Below are 22,373 nucleotides of genomic sequence, written 5' to 3'. Positions count from 1 at the left end.
TATACAATAAAATTAATACTCATTTTTAATGTAGTACTCGTATCAATAAGTATAAAATATACTCCGAACTTGATAACAACTCGATATTTATAAAACAACTAGATTAAGTCTCGTGCCACTCACGGGTTTAACAAAATTTTATAATGAATAATAATCTTAATTCAAAATCTACCAAAAAATAATCCCCATATTTTTAAATGAAATTGAAAAGGTTTGAATTTTGATTTATACTTGGAATTGAGCCTCAAATCCAGGTTAGACATGTAGAACACCAAAAAAACAAAGTATAATATGTAGAATAATATTTTATACAATAAAAATATGAAAAATATGTGAATAGTGTTTTAGGAAGTGAATAACAATTGTATAAAGAAATGAATATTTTTTTTAGGAAGTGAATAAAAAAAACAGAAAAAAAAAAATGTTTTGAAGGGAAAAAACAGCATCAAAAAGTGACATATATTAATCTTGGTGTATGTTTTTAGTACAGTATATTATGTTAAATTATGTTGTTGATTGATTCTAAAAAGTACCATTGACGATTGTGGGGGCAGTGAGGTACACTCGACCTTATTACCATGTTGAGTTGGTGTCATGAGTCTTCCTCCTGTATCTTCATTTGGAGCTTTTCACTCACTGTTACGCTGCGCCTCTCTCTCTCCTCCATTGAAGCATATTCCCAGTTATCCCTCGAAGCGGCTTCTGATTTTTCTCTCCTTCATTGATTCATCTCAAGTAAGATTCATTTTTAATCATCAATTTTCAATTGCAAAATCTAGGGTTTATCGTTGATTTATTTGTTAGTGTAGTCAAATTGGGGTTTTTCTATGTTTGATTATTGAATTATTGATTGTGATTGCTGAAATTATGAAAGTTTATAAACAGCCATTTTGTTGATATTCTTATGCTAGAAGTACTTTATGTGATTTGTGGAGCTTAATTTGATAATTGAGTTCAATTTGGTTGCCATTTTGTAGCAGCCTTTTGTTTTTAACCATTCAATGTTTGATTAGTAGCATGAAATTGACCTATGATTTGATGAGTTTATCTCAATGTGTGTAGTTTAGTCGATTAGTTTATGAATGTATTGAGTTTTGATTAGTTGGCTGTTAATTTTGGCTTCATGGGTGTATCTAGATGAAGAAATTGATTGAAATTTGTAATTTATAGTCGGTTTATTTGTTATTGTACTCACAAGAGTCACAACCCCATTGCTAATTTCTAGATGCTAACAATAAAACTTGTGATTTCCTTTGTAGTTCATCAATGGCAATTTCCTCTCCTCATTGTATACGAAATCCCATTGTTCCTCGCGTTGCATTACCCAGGGGTTTGAATTATAGATGTGGGAATTTAAAGAAGACGCGGTTCCAAGTTTTGGCATGCTCTTCTGTGGCAGATAAAGGTCTTTCCTTTGACAAGAGAGTAAGTTCTCATTTCCTGCTTCGTGCTTGTTTTGGTATTGGTTTGCACTCGCTTTGGCTGCTTACATAGCCTGGTGGGTATTTTTTGTTGTTTGCAGCACAAATTTAGACTAAATGCTGCTTAAATTTATGTTTCTAGACACTCTGGTGTAATTAAGCTATTTTATGATTTAGTAACACTATAATAAGTATTAACCTGTTGTTTCAACAATTGTACATTACATCAAATTATCTGCTGCAGGACAGATTATTGCTGTATACTCCCTCCATTCAATAGTGTATTTTGGTTGAACATAATCACCTTAAACTCATAAAGTACTATGAAATTTGATTTGTCAGTTTTGATCTCCAATGCAATAATTAATGACAAATTTTTTGAATTAGACTGTTAAGACCACATTGTAGGTGGGTGGGGCCAAGCGGAGAGAGAAGCTAGGATAGAGTCTTATGGTTGCAGTGGCTCACAAAAGTGGTCTTATGATAGTAAGACGGTTTTACACAAATATTGGACATAACAAACAAGTTTTTAATATGTGTGCATAACCTTTAAAGACAAAATATGGGAGCAGAGGGAGATGTTCGATGTAATATCGAATGTTTTAGTCAGACAGTGACCAATTTGCATTTTCTGTTCTGTTGCTGACTGTTTATTAGGAGTAGAAAATCATTCTAAAACTATCTAGAAGTGCTTTCCCCACTTCTTATTAAATTTTACTCTATAATTTTATTACGTGCTCTTTTCCTACAATTTTATACTCTTTTCCATGCTTTGAAAATGCCCAATGATATTTACTCATATTTGGGTAGATTCTTGGATGTGTTGTAGTTGACTTATATTGAAAATAATGCATGTTGCTGAAAGACCAAAATGAAAGGATAAGGTCATGATGTTAGAAGATAAGTTTCCTGCTCTTCGATAGAAGTTTTGTATCTCTCGTTGATCATCAGGGATCCTGCCATGAATGCTTAGTCAAAGTTCCTGTGAATAGCTAGATTTTGAAAGAAGTCTCAGCAGTTATGAGCTTTGGTCTTTAGATGAGATCCAAGCGCAGGTCAATGTACATTGTTTTCCAGTAGTTTGCATTTTTAACCATGAGTTAGAGCTTGACTCATACCTCTTGAATTATCTCATTAAATTCAACATAATTCTCCGTAGATGCACTATTCCCTATTTATTACATGAGACTTTCTTTTGCCCCTTTACCCTTCTGCTTGCACTATTCCCTATTTATTACATGAGACTGTATTTTGCCCCTTACCCTTCTGCTTCTAACAATAACTAACTCCTGCTTGCTATTTCCTGTTACCCTTGGAGACTTTCTATGTGAATACAGGTGGATGCCTAGGGTGGATTGTAGCAGTAATATGGTGACTTTAGTTGGTATTAAGGTTTCCCATTGTTTTCAGTAGTTTGCATTGTATTTATTGAGCTGGAGCTTGACTGAATACATGATTCCTAATACAATATCCTACAATCTGATATATCTTTTTGTTTGCCTTGTGCATGACTAAATCATACAGTTGACCATTACTATTATACACCACCTATATTGTCTTCAAGAAAAAATATTGCTAGTAAATTGTTGTGTTCTAGTTGCTTCTTTTCTTCAATATACAAGCTGCTATATAAAGATTGGCTGCTTGTTAAAAGTTACATTTGGTTAGCTTCTAGCAGTTGCTAGGAATCTTTCTTAATCTTGTGTCTTTACATGATTGTTTTTCAATTCTTTGATCTGACACTTCTTTCATCAAACCTTTTTTTTTTTTACACAAACTGCTCTTGTTGTTTGTGCAGTTTGAACTTATTTGATCATCTTTGTTGATCATTTTGATGGCTGCCAATAATTTTTGTGATGACATCTCTATCCTTGAGGTTTGTTATCTGATTCTATGTGATGGAAAATTAATTGGTAAATGTGACTATTCTAGGTTGAGACCTTGTTAGACAGTGTCAAGTGGGATGATAAAGGTTTAGCAGTCGCTATAGCTCAAAATGTGGATACTGGAGCTATTTTAATGCAAGGCTTTGCTAACAGGGAAGCACTAGCCACTTCTATTTCTTCTCGCAAGGCAACTTTCTACAGCAGATCAAGGAAACAATTGTGGATAAAGGGAGAGACATCTTCTAACTACATCAATGTACATGACATTTTTCTAGATTGTGACCGTGACTCGGTATGTATTGTGTGTACTGCCTTTTTTCTGATAAATCTTCTATTTTATCTTATTGTTTGTTTAGAAGCTCTAATTTGTGTTTCAGATTATATACCTGGGGAAGCCTGATGGACCAACTTGTCATACTGGAGCAGAAACTTGTTACTATTCCTCCGTTTCCAGCATTGTGGAAAATCCTCAGGTATACTCATGGGCACCCTGTGGCACATGCAACTTTTCCAGGCCAGACTTTTATAGTTAATTGAAGAAATTTTGATGCATTATGGCGTGGTCTTTAGGTTGAAAAAGACATATTGGCCATGACTACATTGTACTCACTTGAATCAACAATTTCTGAGCGAAAAGATGAAATAGTAAGAAAGACAGAAAGCAAACCTTCATGGACGAAAAAGTTATTGCTTGATGAAAAATTGCTCTGCTCAAAAGTCAGGTTTGTGACCTTACCTAATATGACTTAAGGTTTTCAGCCATATTAGTCTAATTAGATTCCAAACAAGTAGAATGACAGGCTCAATGCCTTGGCAAAATAACTTGGGTGTACGACCTTTAGTCTTCTCTTTAATTGTCCTTTTCAGAAAACCTATAAAATAAAATTTATATAGAGGGTTCTTGTTCACCATTTTTATATCTCAGGGAAGAGGCAGATGAGTTGTGCCGCACACTAGAAAATGACGAGGAGAAGTCTCGAGCTGCTTCAGAGATGGCAGATGTGCTTTATCATTCTATGGTTCTTCTGGCACTTAAAGATGTGAAGATGGAGGATGTCCTTGAAGTCCTCCGAAAAAGATTTGCCAAATCAGGAATAGAAGAGAAGAATAGTCGCTAAATATGAGAGTAAGTATCAAGCTTTTTGCAAGCAGATGTTGTACTGACTATCTTCACGATCTACTCTGTACCACACCTTTTCTTCTATCATATGACGATTGACATTGATTTCAGTCAAGTCTTGATTTGATTTATCTTTTGGTCAAGAGAATTTTTGATTTGTGTAGTGCCATGGTTAATTTCATATAGACATGTGAAGCTCTACATGTATTCCTTAAGGTACACTCTGTGAATAACTGAATAATGTTAGTTACTCTGTATCTAACTTTGGTATATGTACAATGGTTTAATAAATACTATTGTTTATAACATCGTCATTTGCTCCAATATGATGCAGATTATTGGTAAGTGAGAATTTGAGAGATACTTTCATAAATGTATATATATACAACTGTAATTTATTTCATTTCCACTGTTTTATATCACAGGGTACAACGAGAAGAGGGATATTCTTACAGGAATAAACCCATTATTTTGACCCCTGTAGAAGGGCATATTTTTGAGTTACATAATTAGTACAATAAGCTTAAATATGATGTATTTTACCGTATTCTTTGCTGTTTATGAAGAGTATGGCAATTTAAAGCTTTTAGGGCTAGGAGCCGGAGCTTTTGGCAGCTCATCTCCTGTACAATTGGCCAAACATTTAAGGTTTGCTTGTCCACAGCCAGTAATACAATCGAATATGTCTGGCGTCGCATCCATGATACACTTCCCTGCACACCCAACAATGTCGGTTCCACAGTCGATAAAGCATTCAGGCATTGGCTCAGCAATTACCTCAGAGAGTATCACTGAAGTCATTGCTAGAATGCAGAAGACGAATTTTGCTTGGGAATTCATAGTTCAAGTCTTGTGTTTTTTTCCTTAACTCGATCTTTTTGAATGTGTTTGTTTTGTTTTGTTTTGCTTTGCTTTGTGTTGTTTTGTGAATTCATCCCAGTTTTAGGATGTATATATACTATGTCTTGGGATGACTATAACTGTATCTAAGCATGTTGCATACGGGATTATCCTTTGTTTGATCATCTTAATGGTGTGATAAGGGATGGAACTTTTGGTTGCACTCTTTTTACATTGCGTATAACCTTCGTAACTCAAATCATCCAATTGGCGTGATAATTTATTCTCCATTAAAGAATGAATTAATCACAAATGAGAGGTATTAGTGTATTACTGTACATTCATAAAAAATACTCCGTATGTCTCATATGCCAAGAGCTTAATTTGCAAGAAGTTCCCAATATTTTACCAACAATTTTTCAGTGATTAAGTTCTTTGTACCAATAATTTCTTTAGGGCTAAAGTCAAAACAAAATCATGCTTCAAGCGTATAGACACAATATATTTAATGGTATAAACAAACAAGGCTAATAATTTTGATGGTATCGGATTGACTCTAAAAAAAATTAGTAGTATCATAATAAAGGTTACGATTGGAGCCGCTTATGACTAATTTCCGTGATCGAATCTGTTAATCTCCTTATTTGTACTGCCAAGCAAGCCATGAATGTTGTATCCGCCATTCTTATCAGTCTAGTTCTTGTGTTAGTTTAGCCAAGAGAGCTAAACCTCCTTGTTTTTCTTGTAATCTTGAGTCAGTTGGGAGCGTTATTGCCAAGAAGACTCTGATACCAACTGTAACACCCCGTCCTTTTAGAACTGGAAGCGTTAGCGGAAATACGCCTGACAGGAGGCTAGTTAGGCTACTTAACTTCGATTGGCAAAGTCAAGCTTTACCTAGGTCTAAAAGTTAAATTTAAGTCATTCAAACATACAAATTAAGTTATTTAAGTTAAGCGCAAACTAAGTGATGAAATCAAAATAAACAAAAGAACATAAACATAGACAAATCAATTACATTCAAAAGCCAAGAGCAGAACAACCCTTATCGGCCAAATTGAAATCAAACTAAAACCAATTTCAAAGTGCTTAAACAATCAACTAACAACAAAGGCATACAAGCCCAAAGGTTGGTTTCTAAACTCTCAATTCCCAACCCATCGTCATATAGATCAAATAAACAAATAGAACCTGCAAATTATAACAACGTTCCACAATCAGTGGGGAGCAACTAGCAGTTCTCCCTCAAATCAGAAATAAAAGATTTTAGACATAAATTAATAGAAAGAAACCACAATCACAAACAACTTGTAAACTCAAATGAAATCACTTAAAACCATCAAACCATAAAACTATAAAATATTTCACAATAAACTTAAAATAAGAAATTGATATTAAAACACTTAATTTTATTCATAAATTATATAAGCTTCAAAATAAGTAATAATTTCATAGTTTCAATATTTCAAACTCAAAACATTCAAAACAGCAGAACTGGCATGGAGGGAACGCTAGTGGCCTCGCAATCCACTTCCTAAGGTTTGTCAGGACGAACCCCCGGTCATCTCGCAGAGACCGTGTCTAAGATTGGCCAACTCCCGGTTATGGGTAGATGCCTATGAGGCTTACACACCCCCGGACGACAACAATTAACCCAGGTTGAGCTACCTAAGACTCGTGATCCAGGTAGTTAGCATGTTCATTAACCATCGAGAAGCCTCTTTTTTAGACTATTGGAAAAAAAAATTAATAAAGAAAAAAAAAAGGACAAGGCCTCAAAAATCTTGGAAAGGAATGTAAGCAATTCATTTTAGTTTACATTTTAGTACAAATTTACTAAAAGTTACCTAACCTAACTTTTAAAACTTATTTAGATGATTTCATATACCGAGTGGTATTCGTAAATCAAACTTAGATTTAGGCCTTGTTTGGTAATTAGCGGGTAGCTGATTGTATTAGTTGATTTAACTAGCTAGTTATAATTAGCTGATTGTGTAAAAGTGTTTGATAAATAGCTGTTAATTGCTAGCTATTTTAGTGTATTTAAGAGTCAAAAAGCTAATTTTAAAAAGCTCTTATGAACTCTTTCTAAAAGAGCTTTTTGAGCCCAAAAAACTCTTTTTAATAAGCTATTAACTCAAATTAGCTTTTTTTATTGGTCAAGCCTCTAACTGGGAAAAATAAGCTAAAAATACTTTACCGAACAAGGCCTTGTTTTCACAAACTATACTTGCTCTAATGTGTAACAAAGGTTGTAGCCAATGAATATTGCTAGTTGTGGAAGTAACATAAGAGGAGAAAGAGAGCATGAGAATAGCTGAATAGAACATAGGAGTGTGAGTTACCCCTTTTGATTGAAGGGTTAATATGAGATACGAGTACTTTGTAAGGAAAGACCATCAACAATTTGATTTATTCAATTTCTTTTGGGGATTGTTATTTGTCGCTCCCATTTTACCGGGTAACGCTCCCTTTTTTTCTTGAAATTCCAATCTTACCCTTGATATATAAATACGGTTTTTTCATTCCCGACCCACATTTCTCACTTCTTTACTTCTCTCTCTAACTCTCTTACTCTCAAACTCTCTTACTCTCTAACTCTCAAACAATTTTTTTGTTAAAAAAAAAAAAATTCAAAAATTGTTTTACATGGGTGATTCGAGGAGGATTAGGCTAAGATTCGGAGGGAGGACTTCTGGCGGAGCTGGTGGCAGCGGCGGAGGCGGCGGCGGCGGTGGAGACGAGGTAAATTTTTTTTTTTTTTTTTTTAATTTCGGATCCTGGAACTTCCGCCCAGAATATCCGGAAGTTCCATGGAGGATCCGCCTGGAATTTCCGGATCCTCCATGGAACATCCGGAAATTCTGGGCGGAAGTGTGACATCCGCCCAGAATTTCCGGATGTTCCATGGAGGATCCGGAAATTCCAGGCGGATCCTCCATGGAACTTCCGGAAATTTAGGGCGGAAGTTCCAAATTTTTTTTTTTTTTTTTTTTTTTTTTTTTTTTTTTTTGGCCGTTTAAAAAAGTTGTTAATTTTATTTTTTTTTTTTCGGATTTTGTTTTTTTATTTTTTTTTATTTTGAAGTGTTATTATTATTGTTGTTATGGTTAGTATTATTATTATTATTATTATTATTATTATTATTATTATTATTATTATTATTATTATTATTATTATTATTATTATTATTGTTATTATTGTTGTTGTTATTATTGTTATTATTATTGTTGTTGTTGTTATTTTGAAGTGTTATGGTTAGTATTATTATTATTATTATTATTATTATTATTATTATTATTATTATTATTATTATTATTATTATTATTATTGTTGATATTATTATTACTATTATTATTATTATTGTTATTATTATTGTTATTATTATTGTTGTTGTTGTTATTGTTATTATGGTTATTATTGTTATTGTTATTACTAAAATCGGATTAATTTTTAATTTTATGTAGATCGAGGGTTCTGGTGCTCGACATGCAATATCACGACGTCTGAATGCGTCTATTAGGAGACAGACATCTCGATCTTCACTGGCTCAGCCCGAGCAGCAGCAATACGGGTCTACTAGTGGTTGGTCGAGAGACCAACAGTCTGGTAATAGTCGGCCCTTGTACTCTGCAAGTGGAGCACCCATATCTGACGAGGAAGACGAATGTTCGGGTAGTCATGCTGGTGACCGGGATGAAGAACAGGACCCTCAGGATTACCATATGGTATATAGGGGTCAGTTTGGGAGATTTGTTGGTAGTGGGTCGAGTCAGCCTACTTCCAGCTCTGCAGAGGCATGGTTAGTGCAGGAACCGATGCCGGGTGGGCCTGAGGATGGGTCAGTTATCCCTAGTTTTGGCGGTCACGTGGCACGGTATATCTGGATGGAGCAGGAGCGTAGTGTTTTGCGCTGTTTGAGTAGGACAAAGTTATGTTCTGACTTGTGTACTTGGCGAGGCCGTCAATCTGTGGAGGCCATTGCGGAGATTGATGCTAGTTGGTTGTCTCACTTGCCCGGCCTGATGTTTAAGAGACTTGATTGGCCGTTGATTTCTGCTTTTGTTGAGAGGTGGCAGCCAGATACGAACACCTTTCACATGCCATTTGGGGAGATTACGATCTTGCTGCACGACGTGTACAACATACTTGGGTTACGGGTTGCAGGCAATATGGTGTCCACTACTCCTAGCACGGACGTGTTACGGGACGAGTGCTCGGTCACCATGGATATGACTCCAGATGATCTGTCTGAGGTTTGCGGCACAAAGACCATTTGGCAGGGTAGTGGGGTGTTGACTGATAAGATTTTTGAGTCGACGTTGGCGGTCGACCGGGATTTTAGTGAGCAGCTTGATGCATACTTGTGGTTAGTGCTTGGAGGTACACTGTTTGTAGACAAGAGTGGTAACCGTACGCATCCTTCCTTCCTCCACGAGCTATGTCACACGGATGTCCCTATTAACGAGTATGCTTGGGGAACAGCTGCACTGGCCTACTTGTATCGGCAACTGGGCACGGCATCACGGAAAGGTGCTGATTCGATTGCTGGTTGTCTCACGCTTCTGCAAGCGTGGATTTACGAGTACTTTCCGTGCTTTCGGCCACAGCAGGGTACCTTGACCCGGGACCTTCAAATGCCTCGTGCGTCTGCTTGGGATGTAGGAGCGGGATGTCCTAGCAAGAACCTGGAGCGCCTGTTAGCTTTTCGTACTAGGATTGATGCGCTTACCGACCGTGAGGTGAACTGGCTACCGTACGGAGCTGATCCTGCATTACGAGTGCCCCCCACTTTATTCATTGGCTGCATCCAGTACCGTAACATCATTGAGCCGTACATGCCGGATAGAGTGGTCCGCCAGCTTGGTTTCGTGCAAGGCATTCCCCGCGAGATCATCAGGCCAGAGAAGGCCAAGAGGCCGACTAACTTGAAGATGTATCGGGTAGACTTCCCGACTGAGATGACAGCTGTGTTGTGGAACAGGTTTGTCCCTGGGGTATCTCAGAGTGTTGTTTTAGGTGCCCTACCCAGGCTTAGTGCTGCATCTCCTTCGGTTGCGCCCGGTTACATGCAGTGGCTGTACAGGTTTTCTCACCCGCGGGTATCTCCGGGTCCAGGAGTTACAAGCAACCTGCCTGAGCGGACTAACACTGATTACGTACGTATTAATGCTTAATATTATATTAACAATGACTTCTATTAATTTTTGTGTTATAATATGTTATTGTTTTATTTGCAGTGGATGGGTCGGTCCATGGAGATTCACCAAAGAGCACTAGCTGAGTATCCTGAAATGTCGAGTGAGACTCGAACAATGACTGAGCAACTTGTATTTGATTGGAAGTAAAAAATGGGACTTTAGATTATTTTGATTAGATGTTCTGTTAGTGATGGTTTTAATTATGTTATGAACTTATTTGTATTTTATTTTTAAAAATGTAATGTATAAACTGGACACTTATTTTATTTTATATTTGATGTTTTGTACAAATATCATGTTAGATTAAAAGCAAATACATATAAAATTAATTTCATAAATCTAATTTTCGTACAAATGTTCAAAGTTAGTGAATGTACATTACAAACTACCTAACTAATGCATCCCACAGGTCCCTTCTCAATTGATATGCTTGATCCCATCCGTTGACACTATCCTCGTGGTGTTCCGTCCACCAACCGGCGATCGGCGGGAGTGGTGAATCAGGTACAAGGTCAAGACGGATAAAATGTGATCCACCAACTGTAGCAATCACAAACTCTCGAGTCGGTGACCGAACCCCGTTGCATGCCCTAAGCGGTAAGACTGTGATGCATGGGTAGTAGCAAGTTGGTACTAGGCCTACTCCGAGACAAATCACCCTTGTGTTGAACCACGTAGCAATAGGAAACAAATCTTGAATTGTAACCATCCAATGCCGCTCCCCGACAGCCCCACCATCCCATCGAATACGCTCCACGTTCATCCAAAGTCGCCCAAGCCCGTAAATCCGTTCGTACAAATCAGGATGACCAGCGACCTCGTTCGCTATTGTTTCCCGAGCGTCATACCACTTATTTTGATCGCCAAAGAAGAAGTCGGCGACACAACGAAAGCCACAGTTCCCATCACCAATGACATCCTTCCAAGACGAAATGTACGGCAACATTGGGGCTGGAAGCAAGTTCAAATACCTGCATTGACTAATGTCACTTGGATCTACAACACAAAATTAAAAGATAAATTATTAGTAAAGCTACAAGTATTAAATATAGAATTTTAGTATTACCTGGTTCTTGGTCACCACCACGTTGAGTGTGTTGACGGTTCACATGCTCGAAATAGCTACGATCACGCCTGGTGTTATTTTTTTTCGGTCGACCACGAGTGTTAAGGTTGATACGTGGTTCTTCAAGGTGTGAATGATCTGGATGTAGCTCCTCTTCAATGATTCGCGTTACATTTCGACGTACGACCGGGTCACTTTCCATGACTTCGTCGATCAGGGACCGAAAATGTGCAGCCTCCTCGGTCGAATCATTTACCACTTCAGGAATGTTAACACCATCACAACCAATAACCAGTGTCTTCCAGAAAGAATGAATTTGGCTGCTATACAATCCCGTCTGTGCAACTATCGATTCATGTATCTGGCAAGCACATGGAAGACCATGGGTCATACGCATAGCACATCCACACCGTTCATGGACCTGGTAACTCAAATCCCGCATCCTTTTCGTCTCGTTATCCAGAACTTTCAAGCAATGTTGAGACACTTTGCCATTTATACGTGACAGTGGCAACTGTTTGTACATCTGACCAATTTTAGACCTTGATGCCTCCAAGTCATTACGAATTTGTATGATGCGATTACCGATGTGACTATGGACTCGGGCCCATACGGTATCCAAAGCACCTGCCAATGATTCTAATTAGTAAATTCAAATACAATTACAATTAATACAATTACAATTACGTAACAACGAGAACAACTAATAAAATAATACAACTAACCTGTGGATGATTCTAACCAAGTTTTCACTGCTGAATGTTGGCTCTCAACTCTGCAGTTGGTGGTGTTACCAAAATGAAGAACCTGGTTCGTCCAAAATTTCACAAATTTCTCCTTATGACAAAGCCAAGTTCTCTGAACATACTGAATCACTTCCGGATATTTTCCCCACCTCACTTGCATGGCAGTTAGAGCACGATCATACTCCGCCTGTGTTGTTGCATTCACGATTTTGAACCATCTCCCAGCTCTAAAACTGACACCAACCTTCTTGTTTCCAAACATCTTCGTCACCTTCGCCTCCACATCTCTGTTGATGTGCCATAAACAGAGTAAATGTGACGTCCCTGGAAAGACTTCTCTCAAAGCCGCACATAGCCCAAGATCGCGGTCTGAAATAAATACAGATGGCTCTTTATCAAACCCAATCAACTCCCTTAATCTCTGCAACACCCACCGATAGCTAGCCGTGCACTCGTCGCGCATGAAAACATATCCAACTAGAAAATTCTGGTTTGTCGGTGTCACGCCTACTATCTCAAAGAAAGGCATGTTATATCGATTGGTCTTGTAAGTAGAATCCATACCTATGACATGTGGGTATGTGCGGAGTATGTTGACCATGATCGGGTGCACCATAAATGCATGTTGCAAAACGTTGTGATCATCATTCGTGAACCAGTAAATGTATTTACTTTCTCTCGCCAGATGAAGAAATTGCTGAACAACTCCTCTTCCTTCGGACATCTCCATCCTGAAGTCATTTCGGCAATTGTAAATGTGTCGGATGTTTGGATGATCATCAGGAAATTGCTCGGCAATAGTGGACATGATGTTACGGGGAGCAACCTTGGACTTTGTCATGTCCCGCACAACCTGTTTTGCACCCGGACTCAATCCGCTCACTTTACGGTGTCCCTCTGGGTACACAATCATTGGGTGGTTATGTGTCCCGGTGTGATCATTTTTCGCAATGATCTTCCAACTTTCGGTGCTGACATCATAATATATCTTGATGTAGAATGGACAACCATTAGCTTTGGTTTTGGTGTCCTTCCGTATCGCGTTCTCCAAATCTCTCGGCTTGCTCCTTCGTGACCGATCACATCGCAAATACCGATACGGCCGACCATAAATGGTTTTGTTATAAGACGATTTCACCAATATAAATCCCAATTTTATGGAAACACCATCAGCCCATGTAACAGCATCGTCAAATGTAGGAAAAAACGTATCGGTGACAAAATTCCCACTATAATTCACACCGTCACCGCCTTCCTCAGATTCCATATCCTATACAAATTAAACAAAACATGCTTTATGTCAAAATAATAATAATAAAAACAATAATAATAAAAATAATAATAATATTAATATTAATATTAATATTAATATTAATATTAAAATTATATTTCTACTAATTAATAATAACAAAATCAACAACAACAACAACAATAAAAATAACAGCAACAATAATAATATCAACAACAACAACAATAATATCAACATATTAATAATAATAATAATATTAATAATAATAATAATAATTAAACATATTACTAATAATCATATTAATACAACAAAATTACATTAATTATCAAATACTAAATCACAACAATAATCACAAGACATATGTTGATAAACGTACTTAACAATTTAAAAAAAAAAAAAAAAAAAAAAAAAAAATTTGGGACATCCGCCTAAAATTTCCGGATGTCCCTAGGTACATCCGCCTAAAATTTCCGGATGTGCCTAGGTACATCCGCCTGAAATTTCCGGATGTACCATGGAACATCCGGATTTTTTAGGCGGATCCCAACTTCCGCCTAAAATTTCCGGATGTTCCATGGTACATCCGGAGATTTTAGGCGGATGTACGTAGGACATCCGGAAATTTTAGGCGGATGTCCTACTTACCGAAAAAAAAAAAAAATACTTACAGAATGATCCGACGCATTCTCCGGCGTACGTATGTTCCACTCGCCGTCCATGACCCAAGACCCGTCGGAAAATTTAACGATTTTTGAAAATAGAAATTTTAGGTGGTCGTGGGGACCGATTTGGTTGCAAGGTCGTGGGGACCGATTTTGGGAAGCTCGGGACAACAATGTCGTGAAGTAAGGGTACCGTTTCATGTATGGTGTCCAAATGGGGAACAAGTTCATTTTTATAACCCATATTGCATAAAGGGCATAGTGGTAATTTCAAGAAAAAAAGGGAGCGTTACCTGGTAAAATGGGAGCGACAAATAACAGTTGAGTTTCTTTTTCCTTCATGAAGAGAATAAGAGATCTTGGCTTTAAGTAGCAATTTTACAAGTGGTTATATAGAGATTGGTGCTTTAAAAAAGTAGCTTTGGAATGAAAGTATACTCCCACTCCTTATACAATCTATACACGTTTACAATATTGTAAAAGAAAAAACACGAATATCTAAACATGTATGAAATATGATGAATGCGGATTTCGTCCTTTTTATACCTTTTTCAATTTTGATATATCAATGGTCAAAATAACACATTTTTTACTTTTCTTTTTAACATTCAAGTTTATTACAAAACTTATTATTGTTTTGAAAAATTTGATCAACCAAAAATGTTAATCTAATATTCATACTTGATGTACTAGGTTGCAAATGAGTCGATATGTTCATGAACTAATGCAAACTTGATCCGAATGCATACTTCTAATAACAAATGCAAACTAAAATTACTTACATGCATTAAAACATGAAAAAAAAATTATTTTTATGATAATTTTAGGGCTTGTTTATTCAATTAAGTTTGATTTATGCTCGTTCCATCGAAATACAAACAAGCACATTCGTAAACAAAGCTCGAACAAGTCAAATTCTTAACAAGTCAAGCTCGAACAAGATTTTCGAAAGCTAGTTCAAGCTCAAGATAACTCAAACATTAATATTTACTCCGTATTTTATCAAACTTAGATCGAACAGACTAAAATTTGACTTGGCTGGAATAAGTTGTAACCCTGATGCACCCTTGCATAAAACCTAAACTATAAACCTAAGGATTGTTTTGGATATTCCTACAAGTTGTAGTCTTGACTCTTGAAGAACGAAGACCATAAAGTCCATGTTAAAAAGAGTGGGCTGTAAACCAGTTACAAAGTCGAGGTTTTGGCCCAAAAACAACATAAACCGACTTATAACCCCTTAACAATTAAAACCCTAGTCCAAACCCTAGAAAAACCCTAACTCACCCAATCTTTCTCTCTCTTATAAATTCAATTTCCAGATCCTTCTCAATTCATTGTCTCCGCCTCTCTTCTATTCATCACACTTTTTCTCTCTATTTCACAATTTTCTGCTATTTCTTTTCGATTTTACGAAAATTAGGGTTTTAATAATTCCAATTTGGGGGAGAATTACAGCGACGACTTCACAAATTCAAGCTCAACAGACCGGATTGCAGGAATTTCTCACTCTTGAGATTTCTTTTGCGTGTCGAAAACCCCGCTGAACTGAGTACTTCTCTCTCTCAATCAACTTTTATTTTTTCTTATTTGTTCAAATTTTAGTTTTCAAATTTTTAGTTTGAAACATTGATTTTATTCAATTTTTAGATTAATTGGATTTTTTAGTGTTTGATGAGGATGATCCAATGAAATATATATAATCCAACACTTGATCCGACTCTTTACGAGTATGAAGTTCATTTTCATTGTTCCTGAATCTTCTTCCCAAATTAGTATAATTGTTTTTTTTTAATTAATCTGCATTTTTAAAATTTAATGAATGTGACGGAGATTTATCCGAAAATCTCATTTACGTAGAATTGGGGCAAATTAGATGATATTTGTAAATCCCAAAGTAAAAACGTCACAAAGTAAGTTGATTTGATGTTGAGAGTCTTTCGGGATTTTCCGTCAAATCAACGGTCTCATATTCCATTGCCTTGAGTAGCGGCGTTGCTGCCTTAATCTTTTGGGACAGGCCATGAGAGTCGACATTTCTTCTATTATTTTAAAAAAATCAAATTTCTTATTTTGTTGATTATGAATTCGTATTTTTAAATCAATTTAATATATAGCCAAGGATGAAATCAGTTAAAAAAACACCTTCTTTCGGGACTGATTTGCTCAAAAGCTTTGTTGACAAAATTCTGCAATTCTGAGGCTTTTTAGAAAATCATTAAATGCGTAAAGTTTCAATTTTAAACTGTTTTTTAATAACTAGTTTTAGATATAATTATATTGCCCTTTTAGCCGGTGATGGCGATAAATATACTTTGAGTAGTAAAATACAATGAAACTAATTTCAATCTGAGGCTTTCTTGGGCTTTTAACATCAATTTCATAGTTTTTAATTGAATATATTACTAATTAGTATGTGTAAATTAATAGGTGCAGATGATGATAAAACTAGACAGGGACATCAGAAGCTCTTAGGAGTATATCTATGTTGATTTGTCTTAAATGGGAATCTCTTTGATGCACTAATCATCATTTAATTTAATTTTAGGATTGAAAATAACTTAAGTAATTAAGGCAGTCTATTTTATAATTAATTTGCCAATGATGTATTGAATTAGAATGTATTATATCAGATTAAAAAGCTGATGATATCTCTAAATTGTCACTACCTCTGAGGCATTCTAATTCTATAATATATTCATCAATAGAATAAGAACTAGTTTGAATTTGGGTGTATGGTTTTGATTTTGGGTGCCTAATGATTGCAAACAAGAACGGAGATATGAATGAAGTCCCTTGTAGTAGCCAAACTTAAATGGTATTGGCTCCAAGAGTTTCACATGTAATTAAAAATCTTTTGCATTAAGCAATGAAGGCTCTTCATTGTTAAATTCAAAATATGTTTGTTTGATTTTAAAAATTACGGCAACAAATTAGAGTCTCTGATTCGCTTTGATAATAGCGTCTTTAGCGCTGTACGTTGCCAAAAGTATTTGGAGTTGGATATTCTGGCATTTCCATTTACTTACAAATGGTTAGTGCATTCAAATGTTCCTACATTTCATTTATGTTGTAATGTGTTTAATTTGTGTGTTATGGAGACGGAAATGATGATTATTTCCCCAGATGATCGAAGCTGAAATCACTGAGCGTTTTAATTTCTCATTTATGAGAAGTCAAGCCAGATTTCTGATCCGTCTCCTTGACCAATTCTAGCTTTAGTTTTATTTGATGTTGTTTGTCATGGAGAATTTGTTCGAACATCGGCATGAATTGGGAGTTTGGGACATGGGACATTACCAATTTAAGCATGAACTTAAGCACGAACTGGGACATGGGACATTACCTTATTGATCATGAACACACCTGAACTACATTGGAGCTAAAGCTATATCAAGGATTATACATTGAACTGTTAAAGGTCGAGTTTAATTTTTATGAATTTGTAATAAGTTCTGCTGTTTATTTCTGGGGTTGGATAAATGATGTGATAATTAACTGCGTTATCTTTCTGCAATTTCCTTTTTGTAAAAAGGGATTGAAGAAAATTAAGTTGCACTGATATCCAGTTAACTGCGTTAATTTGTGCATCTTTTTGGCATCAATGAAGAGTAAAATCCCATGTTATCCTTGCACATTGATTTACAAGTGATGAAAATTAGGGGGAATTTTGATCTGAGATGCTCATCTTCTCGAGTGTTTTAGTTTATATATACTTGTACAATGGGTATTTTTCTTTTATTTCTTATGTTAAATGTGACGGAGATTTGTCCGAAAATCTCATTCTCATAGTAAAAGTTGTGGCAAATTTGTTAATATTTGTAAATCCCAAATTGGAACGTCACAAAGTTAACTGGATGTTGAGAATCCTTTTGGGTTTTCCGTCATTTAACGGTTAACGGTTTCATATTCCATGACGAGTAGCGGCGTTGCTGCTATTATCTGTTGGGTAAGGCCATGAGAGTCAACATTCCTTCGTACTTTATATAAATTTATTTTCTTATTTCTAAATGTTGTTACTTTAAATTTTATTGAATTTAATTAATTTTGGTTGAAGTTGCAAATGATGATAAAACTAGACAGGGACATCAGAAACTCTTTGGAGTACACTTATGTTGATTTGTCTTAAGATGGGAATCTCTTTGATGCACTTTTAATCAATCTCAATCTATGGCTACAAATTAGAGTCTCTGGTTCGCTTTGTTAAATGATAATCAATTAAGCTAAGTTTTATCTGTGTTAGTTTTGTTTTTGCTTGAGTTATCTGCGTTAAGAAGATGGAAGTGAGAAGATGGAAGTGATGATTTTTTCCCCAGATGATCGAAGTTGAAATCACTGAGCGTATTTAATTCTCATTCATGAGAATTCAAGCCAGAATTCTGATCCATCTCTGTTATTCCTAATTTGAATTGTGTTTTTAGCTAATTTTATTCAACAATCAGAATATCAGCATTATTTGAGACATTGGGCATTTGTTTTTGGAGGATGAACACAAGAACTGAGCTGTTGCATTAGTATGGTGTAGTCTAGGATTAGATATTGAAGGTTGTTGGATATGTACAGTTGTTTATTATGGTTTGGTTACCTTTATTTTTGTTTTTTCATTTGAAATGTTGGTAGATTTATTTATACTAGTTTTCTGATGTTTAGCTTTGTTGTTACCTTTAGATCCTATTACTTTGAGCTCATGATCTGAAACATGAAAGCGTTAATCTTAGGGCCTGTTCTGATTAGAATTAAGCCAAAGGAAATATGTGCTTAGTTTTTATTTTTACATAGTTCAGGATTTTACTTTAGAGGACAAATACTTTGTGGATGTCACAAAAACAGACTGGATTGTAGCATTTCTCTCCTGTTTTTATTAGTACAGTATTTAACAATTATGTTAGTAGTAATATTTTATTTTTTTGTTTAAATTTATGTGTTCAATGTGACGGAGATTTTGTCCGAAAATCTCATAAAATTGTGGCAAATTAGATAATATTTGTAAATCCCAAACTAAAAACGTCAAAAAGTAAGTTAATTTGATGTTGAGAATCATTATTGGTTTTCCGTCAATTAGCAGTCTCATATTCCATGGCCTTGAGTAGCGGCGTTGCTGCCATTATCTTTTAGGTCACGGTCTTGGGGGTCAACATTCCTATTCCTACAAATTTTAAAATTAATTTTTTTCTATTTTCTGCAATTGTTAAGTTTATACGAACTTTTTTAATTCGATTAATTATCCAGTGATGAAATTAGTTAAAAGAACACCATCTTTTGGGACTGATTGGCCTAATAGGCCTTGTTGACACAATTCTGCAATTCTGAGGTAATTATTCAAATTATTTTAAAAATTGATTTTTTTTTCTTAAATATATTTTGAGATGTAAATTATAGTTTTTTTTTTATATTATAGTTTTTCATTAATTTTAAACTGTTTTGTTAATAAATTAATTGGTGCAAATGATGATAAAACTAGACAGGGACATCAGAAACTCTTAGGAGTACATCATGTATGTTGATTTGTCTTAATTGGGAATCTCTTTGATGCACATTTTGTTCAATCTATGGCAACAAATTAGAGTCTCTGGTTCGCTTAGTTAATAGCGTCTTTAGCGCTGTACGTTGCCAATACTAGTTCGGAATTAGATATTCTGGCATCTCCATTTTTTTCTATGGTTGATGCATTCAGATATTCCTACATATCATCTTTTTATTATCTAAATTAGTTTCAGTTTGTTCATAGTATTACATGTTTGTGTTAATGTGATGGAAGTGATGATTATTTCCCAAGATGATCGAAGTTGAAATCACTGAGCGTTTTTAATTCTCATTATTGAGAATTCAAGCCAGATTTCTGATCCATCTTTTCCATTTCTAATTGAAGATTTGTTAGGTTTTGTATGTTTTCTTATGTTTTTCTATGCTACGTCATATGTCATCAAGTTTCGTACTTCAGAGACACGACTCAGGGATACGAACATTATCTATTGAGGTTGGGTATTAGGACTCGAGATGGACAGTGCAGGATATTTGAAATACTATGAAGTATTGTAAGATGGGAACAATGTGCTTCATAAATGTACTGTAAGATGGGAACAATGTGCTTCATATGAAGTACTTCTGTGACCTCGGTGACTAAATGTACGTGCATAACCTGAAAAGTGAAGCGATGTTGCTTTGAAGATAATCAGCATGTTTCTCACTCTTTAGGAGCTTGTTCTTTATTCATTAAACTATGTTTACTTACTAGGAAGTTCACCATGAAATGAAGTGTGGTGTCTAGTTTTTGTTAAAGATTCAATTGCTACTAATTATCATTTTCTGTGAGCTTGTACATGTATAATCTGAGATCTTGCTTTGAACATCACTAGCATATTTCTCCTCATTAGGAGTTCGTATTTGATTACCATGATTATTATGGTAATTCAATTCATTAGAAGTTGTTGGTTTACTTTGACATGGACATAAGAAGCTTTAAACCCAGTATTTTATGTTGAGTTGGCTTAAATGGAATCTCTTTGATGTACTATTTGCATTAAATCTTTTGTTATCTGCGTTGTCTTCTATCCTTACCTTTCTACTTACTTTGTACACCACAGCATTAGTAGAAGGCGGTTTAAATCGATTCATTACTTAATTTTAGAATTAAATTAAACTAACTTGTATATTTATCAAATTAATGTGGGGCTTGTGGGCTGTGGCCTATGGGACGCTAGGAGAAATAGAATAGAGTAGTCATCTTAATGAGTTATGTTTTGAATATGTTTTGTATTCTAATATCTCAGGGTCCATGTTGATGGTCCTTGATACTTCAAGCATTTATTAGAGTTGATGGTCGAAATGGATTTTCAAGATTAAGGCTTTGTTTAGTTCACCTTATTTTTATTTATTTTAGAAAAAATAAGTTCAGATCAGATCAGAAAAATTAAGTTAGATCAGATCATCATTTTATGTGCAGTTTTTTATCGCTAATTTTCTTTCATTCTGTAATGAAAAAAATTATGAAAATTACATATTAATAAAATTCACATTATTACGTATCTAACAAGACCCCACTTGATATATTTTTTCCTTATACATTATCGTACACTTAAGGTTAAAATTTGGTCAAATCGGATCAAATCGGATCAGATCAGTTCAGATAAGTAAAAATAAGGTGAACCAAACAAAGCCTAACTCTTGAATATACATTTTAAAAGGCCACTTGGGTGTTGTTGTGGGTTGTCTAGAAATCTCTTGTACATATTTTTGGTTTGAATTATCCAACTTCAAGATGACTCCGCTTAGGGGCTTGGGGTTCTATATATAAAAAATCCAATTCATTGTACATATTAGTCAACAAATTGTAATCATCACATAGTTAGACTAGGACTAGTATTTAAAAAGTTCTAACTAACTTAGGGTGCTTATAACTTTAGAGGATCCTCAAAACGATCTCTAACATATTTTAATAGGTGTGATTGGTTAACAATGTCACATGTCTTGTTTTCATTGATAATTTTAATCAATTTTGGTCTAAGTTAAGAACTGTTTTAAGGACACTCTTAAAGTTGGAACTGCCATGAGTTAATCGATAGTTGTGACCTTTTTAAGTAAAATAACCATACTTGCTAACGGTAATGTTAATTTTTCCTAAATGATATCAAATATCTTTTAAGAAATTTTCTAAACTATAAAATTAATTTGAATTTACAAAATTGTTGTTTTTGACTAAAATATGTATTCTAATTGAACACTTTGTTGATTCTATATCTATAATTTATTAAAAGTCAAGGATTACATGTTAGGATGACGTGTGGCATTCTTATGTTAGTATGACAAGGCGCACATTAAGCATTCAATTCTTATATAAATTGAGAAATGACATGGAGGCCAACAATGTTTAACTTATTGAAAACTTTTCATATGCGTAATCTCTATAACAATATTTAGTTTAATGAAAAACTCTTCATATTTATATAACCTCATTGGATACTCATACAATAAGCATTGCATCAAACAATTTTAATAAGTAATATTTTATCATTTATTATTTGATTTTGTAAACGTAAAATGAATAAAATTGAGATATTATTAATCTGATCTTATTCTTTTGTTTCTCTGACTCATACTTCTATTAAAAGAAATTGTGTGCTAAAAGTTATATTTTCGTACTTTTTTCTTCTATCTTTTGTATTGGCTTGGGTTTTTTTGCATG

General features: G+C 35.0%; 2 protein-coding genes, 1 long non-coding RNA gene and 13 other non-coding genes across 16 annotated transcripts; 15 read left to right on the top strand and 1 right to left on the bottom strand.

The window, feature by feature from the left end:
- The first annotated feature begins 540 nt into the window (after window positions 1–540).
- Window positions 541–4,772, top strand: LOC145568453 (histidine biosynthesis bifunctional protein hisIE, chloroplastic-like). The gene is made up of 6 exons (XM_081627873.1): window positions 541–735; window positions 1,260–1,425; window positions 3,354–3,599; window positions 3,685–3,780; window positions 3,878–4,029; window positions 4,233–4,772. The coding sequence occupies exons 2-6, from the start codon at window positions 1,267–1,269 to the stop codon at window positions 4,423–4,425; spliced, it is 846 nt and encodes a 281-aa protein (XP_081483999.1). The 5' UTR covers window positions 541–735; window positions 1,260–1,266; the 3' UTR covers window positions 4,426–4,772.
- Window positions 4,773–6,404: 1,632 nt separating this feature from the next.
- LOC145566209 (uncharacterized) lies at window positions 6,405–11,608 on the bottom strand. The gene is made up of 3 exons (XM_081625700.1): window positions 11,535–11,608; window positions 11,127–11,464; window positions 6,405–6,458 (listed from the first exon to the last, which is right to left on the bottom strand). The coding sequence occupies exons 2-3, from the start codon at window positions 11,412–11,414 to the stop codon at window positions 6,405–6,407; spliced, it is 342 nt and encodes a 113-aa protein (XP_081481826.1). The 5' UTR covers window positions 11,415–11,464; window positions 11,535–11,608.
- Window positions 11,609–15,529: 3,921 nt separating this feature from the next.
- On the top strand, window positions 15,530–17,826 carry LOC145567319 (uncharacterized). The gene is made up of 2 exons (XR_014095551.1): window positions 15,530–15,743; window positions 16,628–17,826. It is a non-coding gene; the product is annotated as an uncharacterized LOC145567319 (long non-coding RNA).
- LOC145569786 (small nucleolar RNA Z107/R87) lies at window positions 15,642–15,749 on the top strand. Its single transcript, XR_014096317.1, has one exon. It is a non-coding gene; the product is annotated as a small nucleolar RNA Z107/R87 (small nucleolar RNA).
- Window positions 15,863–15,955, top strand: LOC145569796 (small nucleolar RNA snoR31). Its single transcript, XR_014096327.1, has one exon. It is a non-coding gene; the product is annotated as a small nucleolar RNA snoR31 (small nucleolar RNA).
- On the top strand, window positions 16,306–16,397 carry LOC145569811 (small nucleolar RNA SNORD96 family). Its single transcript, XR_014096340.1, has one exon. It is a non-coding gene; the product is annotated as a small nucleolar RNA SNORD96 family (small nucleolar RNA).
- Window positions 16,478–16,552, top strand: LOC145569775 (small nucleolar RNA Z267). The gene has a single exon (XR_014096306.1). It is a non-coding gene; the product is annotated as a small nucleolar RNA Z267 (small nucleolar RNA).
- On the top strand, window positions 16,621–16,715 carry LOC145569778 (small nucleolar RNA R44/J54/Z268 family). Its single transcript, XR_014096309.1, has one exon. It is a non-coding gene; the product is annotated as a small nucleolar RNA R44/J54/Z268 family (small nucleolar RNA).
- On the top strand, window positions 17,293–17,389 carry LOC145569771 (small nucleolar RNA Z103). The gene has a single exon (XR_014096303.1). It is a non-coding gene; the product is annotated as a small nucleolar RNA Z103 (small nucleolar RNA).
- LOC145569795 (small nucleolar RNA snoR27) lies at window positions 17,665–17,761 on the top strand. The gene has a single exon (XR_014096326.1). It is a non-coding gene; the product is annotated as a small nucleolar RNA snoR27 (small nucleolar RNA).
- LOC145569794 (small nucleolar RNA snoR26) lies at window positions 17,787–17,877 on the top strand. The gene has a single exon (XR_014096325.1). It is a non-coding gene; the product is annotated as a small nucleolar RNA snoR26 (small nucleolar RNA).
- A 370-nt stretch (window positions 17,878–18,247) lies between these two features.
- On the top strand, window positions 18,248–18,343 carry LOC145569780 (small nucleolar RNA R44/J54/Z268 family). Its single transcript, XR_014096311.1, has one exon. It is a non-coding gene; the product is annotated as a small nucleolar RNA R44/J54/Z268 family (small nucleolar RNA).
- A 139-nt stretch (window positions 18,344–18,482) lies between these two features.
- Window positions 18,483–18,579, top strand: LOC145569769 (small nucleolar RNA Z103). Its single transcript, XR_014096301.1, has one exon. It is a non-coding gene; the product is annotated as a small nucleolar RNA Z103 (small nucleolar RNA).
- An 834-nt stretch (window positions 18,580–19,413) lies between these two features.
- On the top strand, window positions 19,414–19,506 carry LOC145569812 (small nucleolar RNA SNORD96 family). The gene has a single exon (XR_014096341.1). It is a non-coding gene; the product is annotated as a small nucleolar RNA SNORD96 family (small nucleolar RNA).
- Window positions 19,507–19,629: 123 nt separating this feature from the next.
- On the top strand, window positions 19,630–19,727 carry LOC145569779 (small nucleolar RNA R44/J54/Z268 family). The gene has a single exon (XR_014096310.1). It is a non-coding gene; the product is annotated as a small nucleolar RNA R44/J54/Z268 family (small nucleolar RNA).
- A 215-nt stretch (window positions 19,728–19,942) lies between these two features.
- On the top strand, window positions 19,943–20,039 carry LOC145569770 (small nucleolar RNA Z103). Its single transcript, XR_014096302.1, has one exon. It is a non-coding gene; the product is annotated as a small nucleolar RNA Z103 (small nucleolar RNA).
- The last annotated feature ends 2,334 nt before the right edge of the window (window positions 20,040–22,373 follow it).

The sequence above is a fragment of the Chenopodium album genome, chromosome 11 (genome assembly GCF_948465745.1).
Source record: "Chenopodium album chromosome 11, dcCheAlbu1.1, whole genome shotgun sequence".
NCBI classification, from domain to species: domain Eukaryota; kingdom Viridiplantae; phylum Streptophyta; class Magnoliopsida; order Caryophyllales; family Amaranthaceae; genus Chenopodium; species Chenopodium album.
This window is presented reverse-complemented; position numbering and strand designations above follow the sequence as displayed.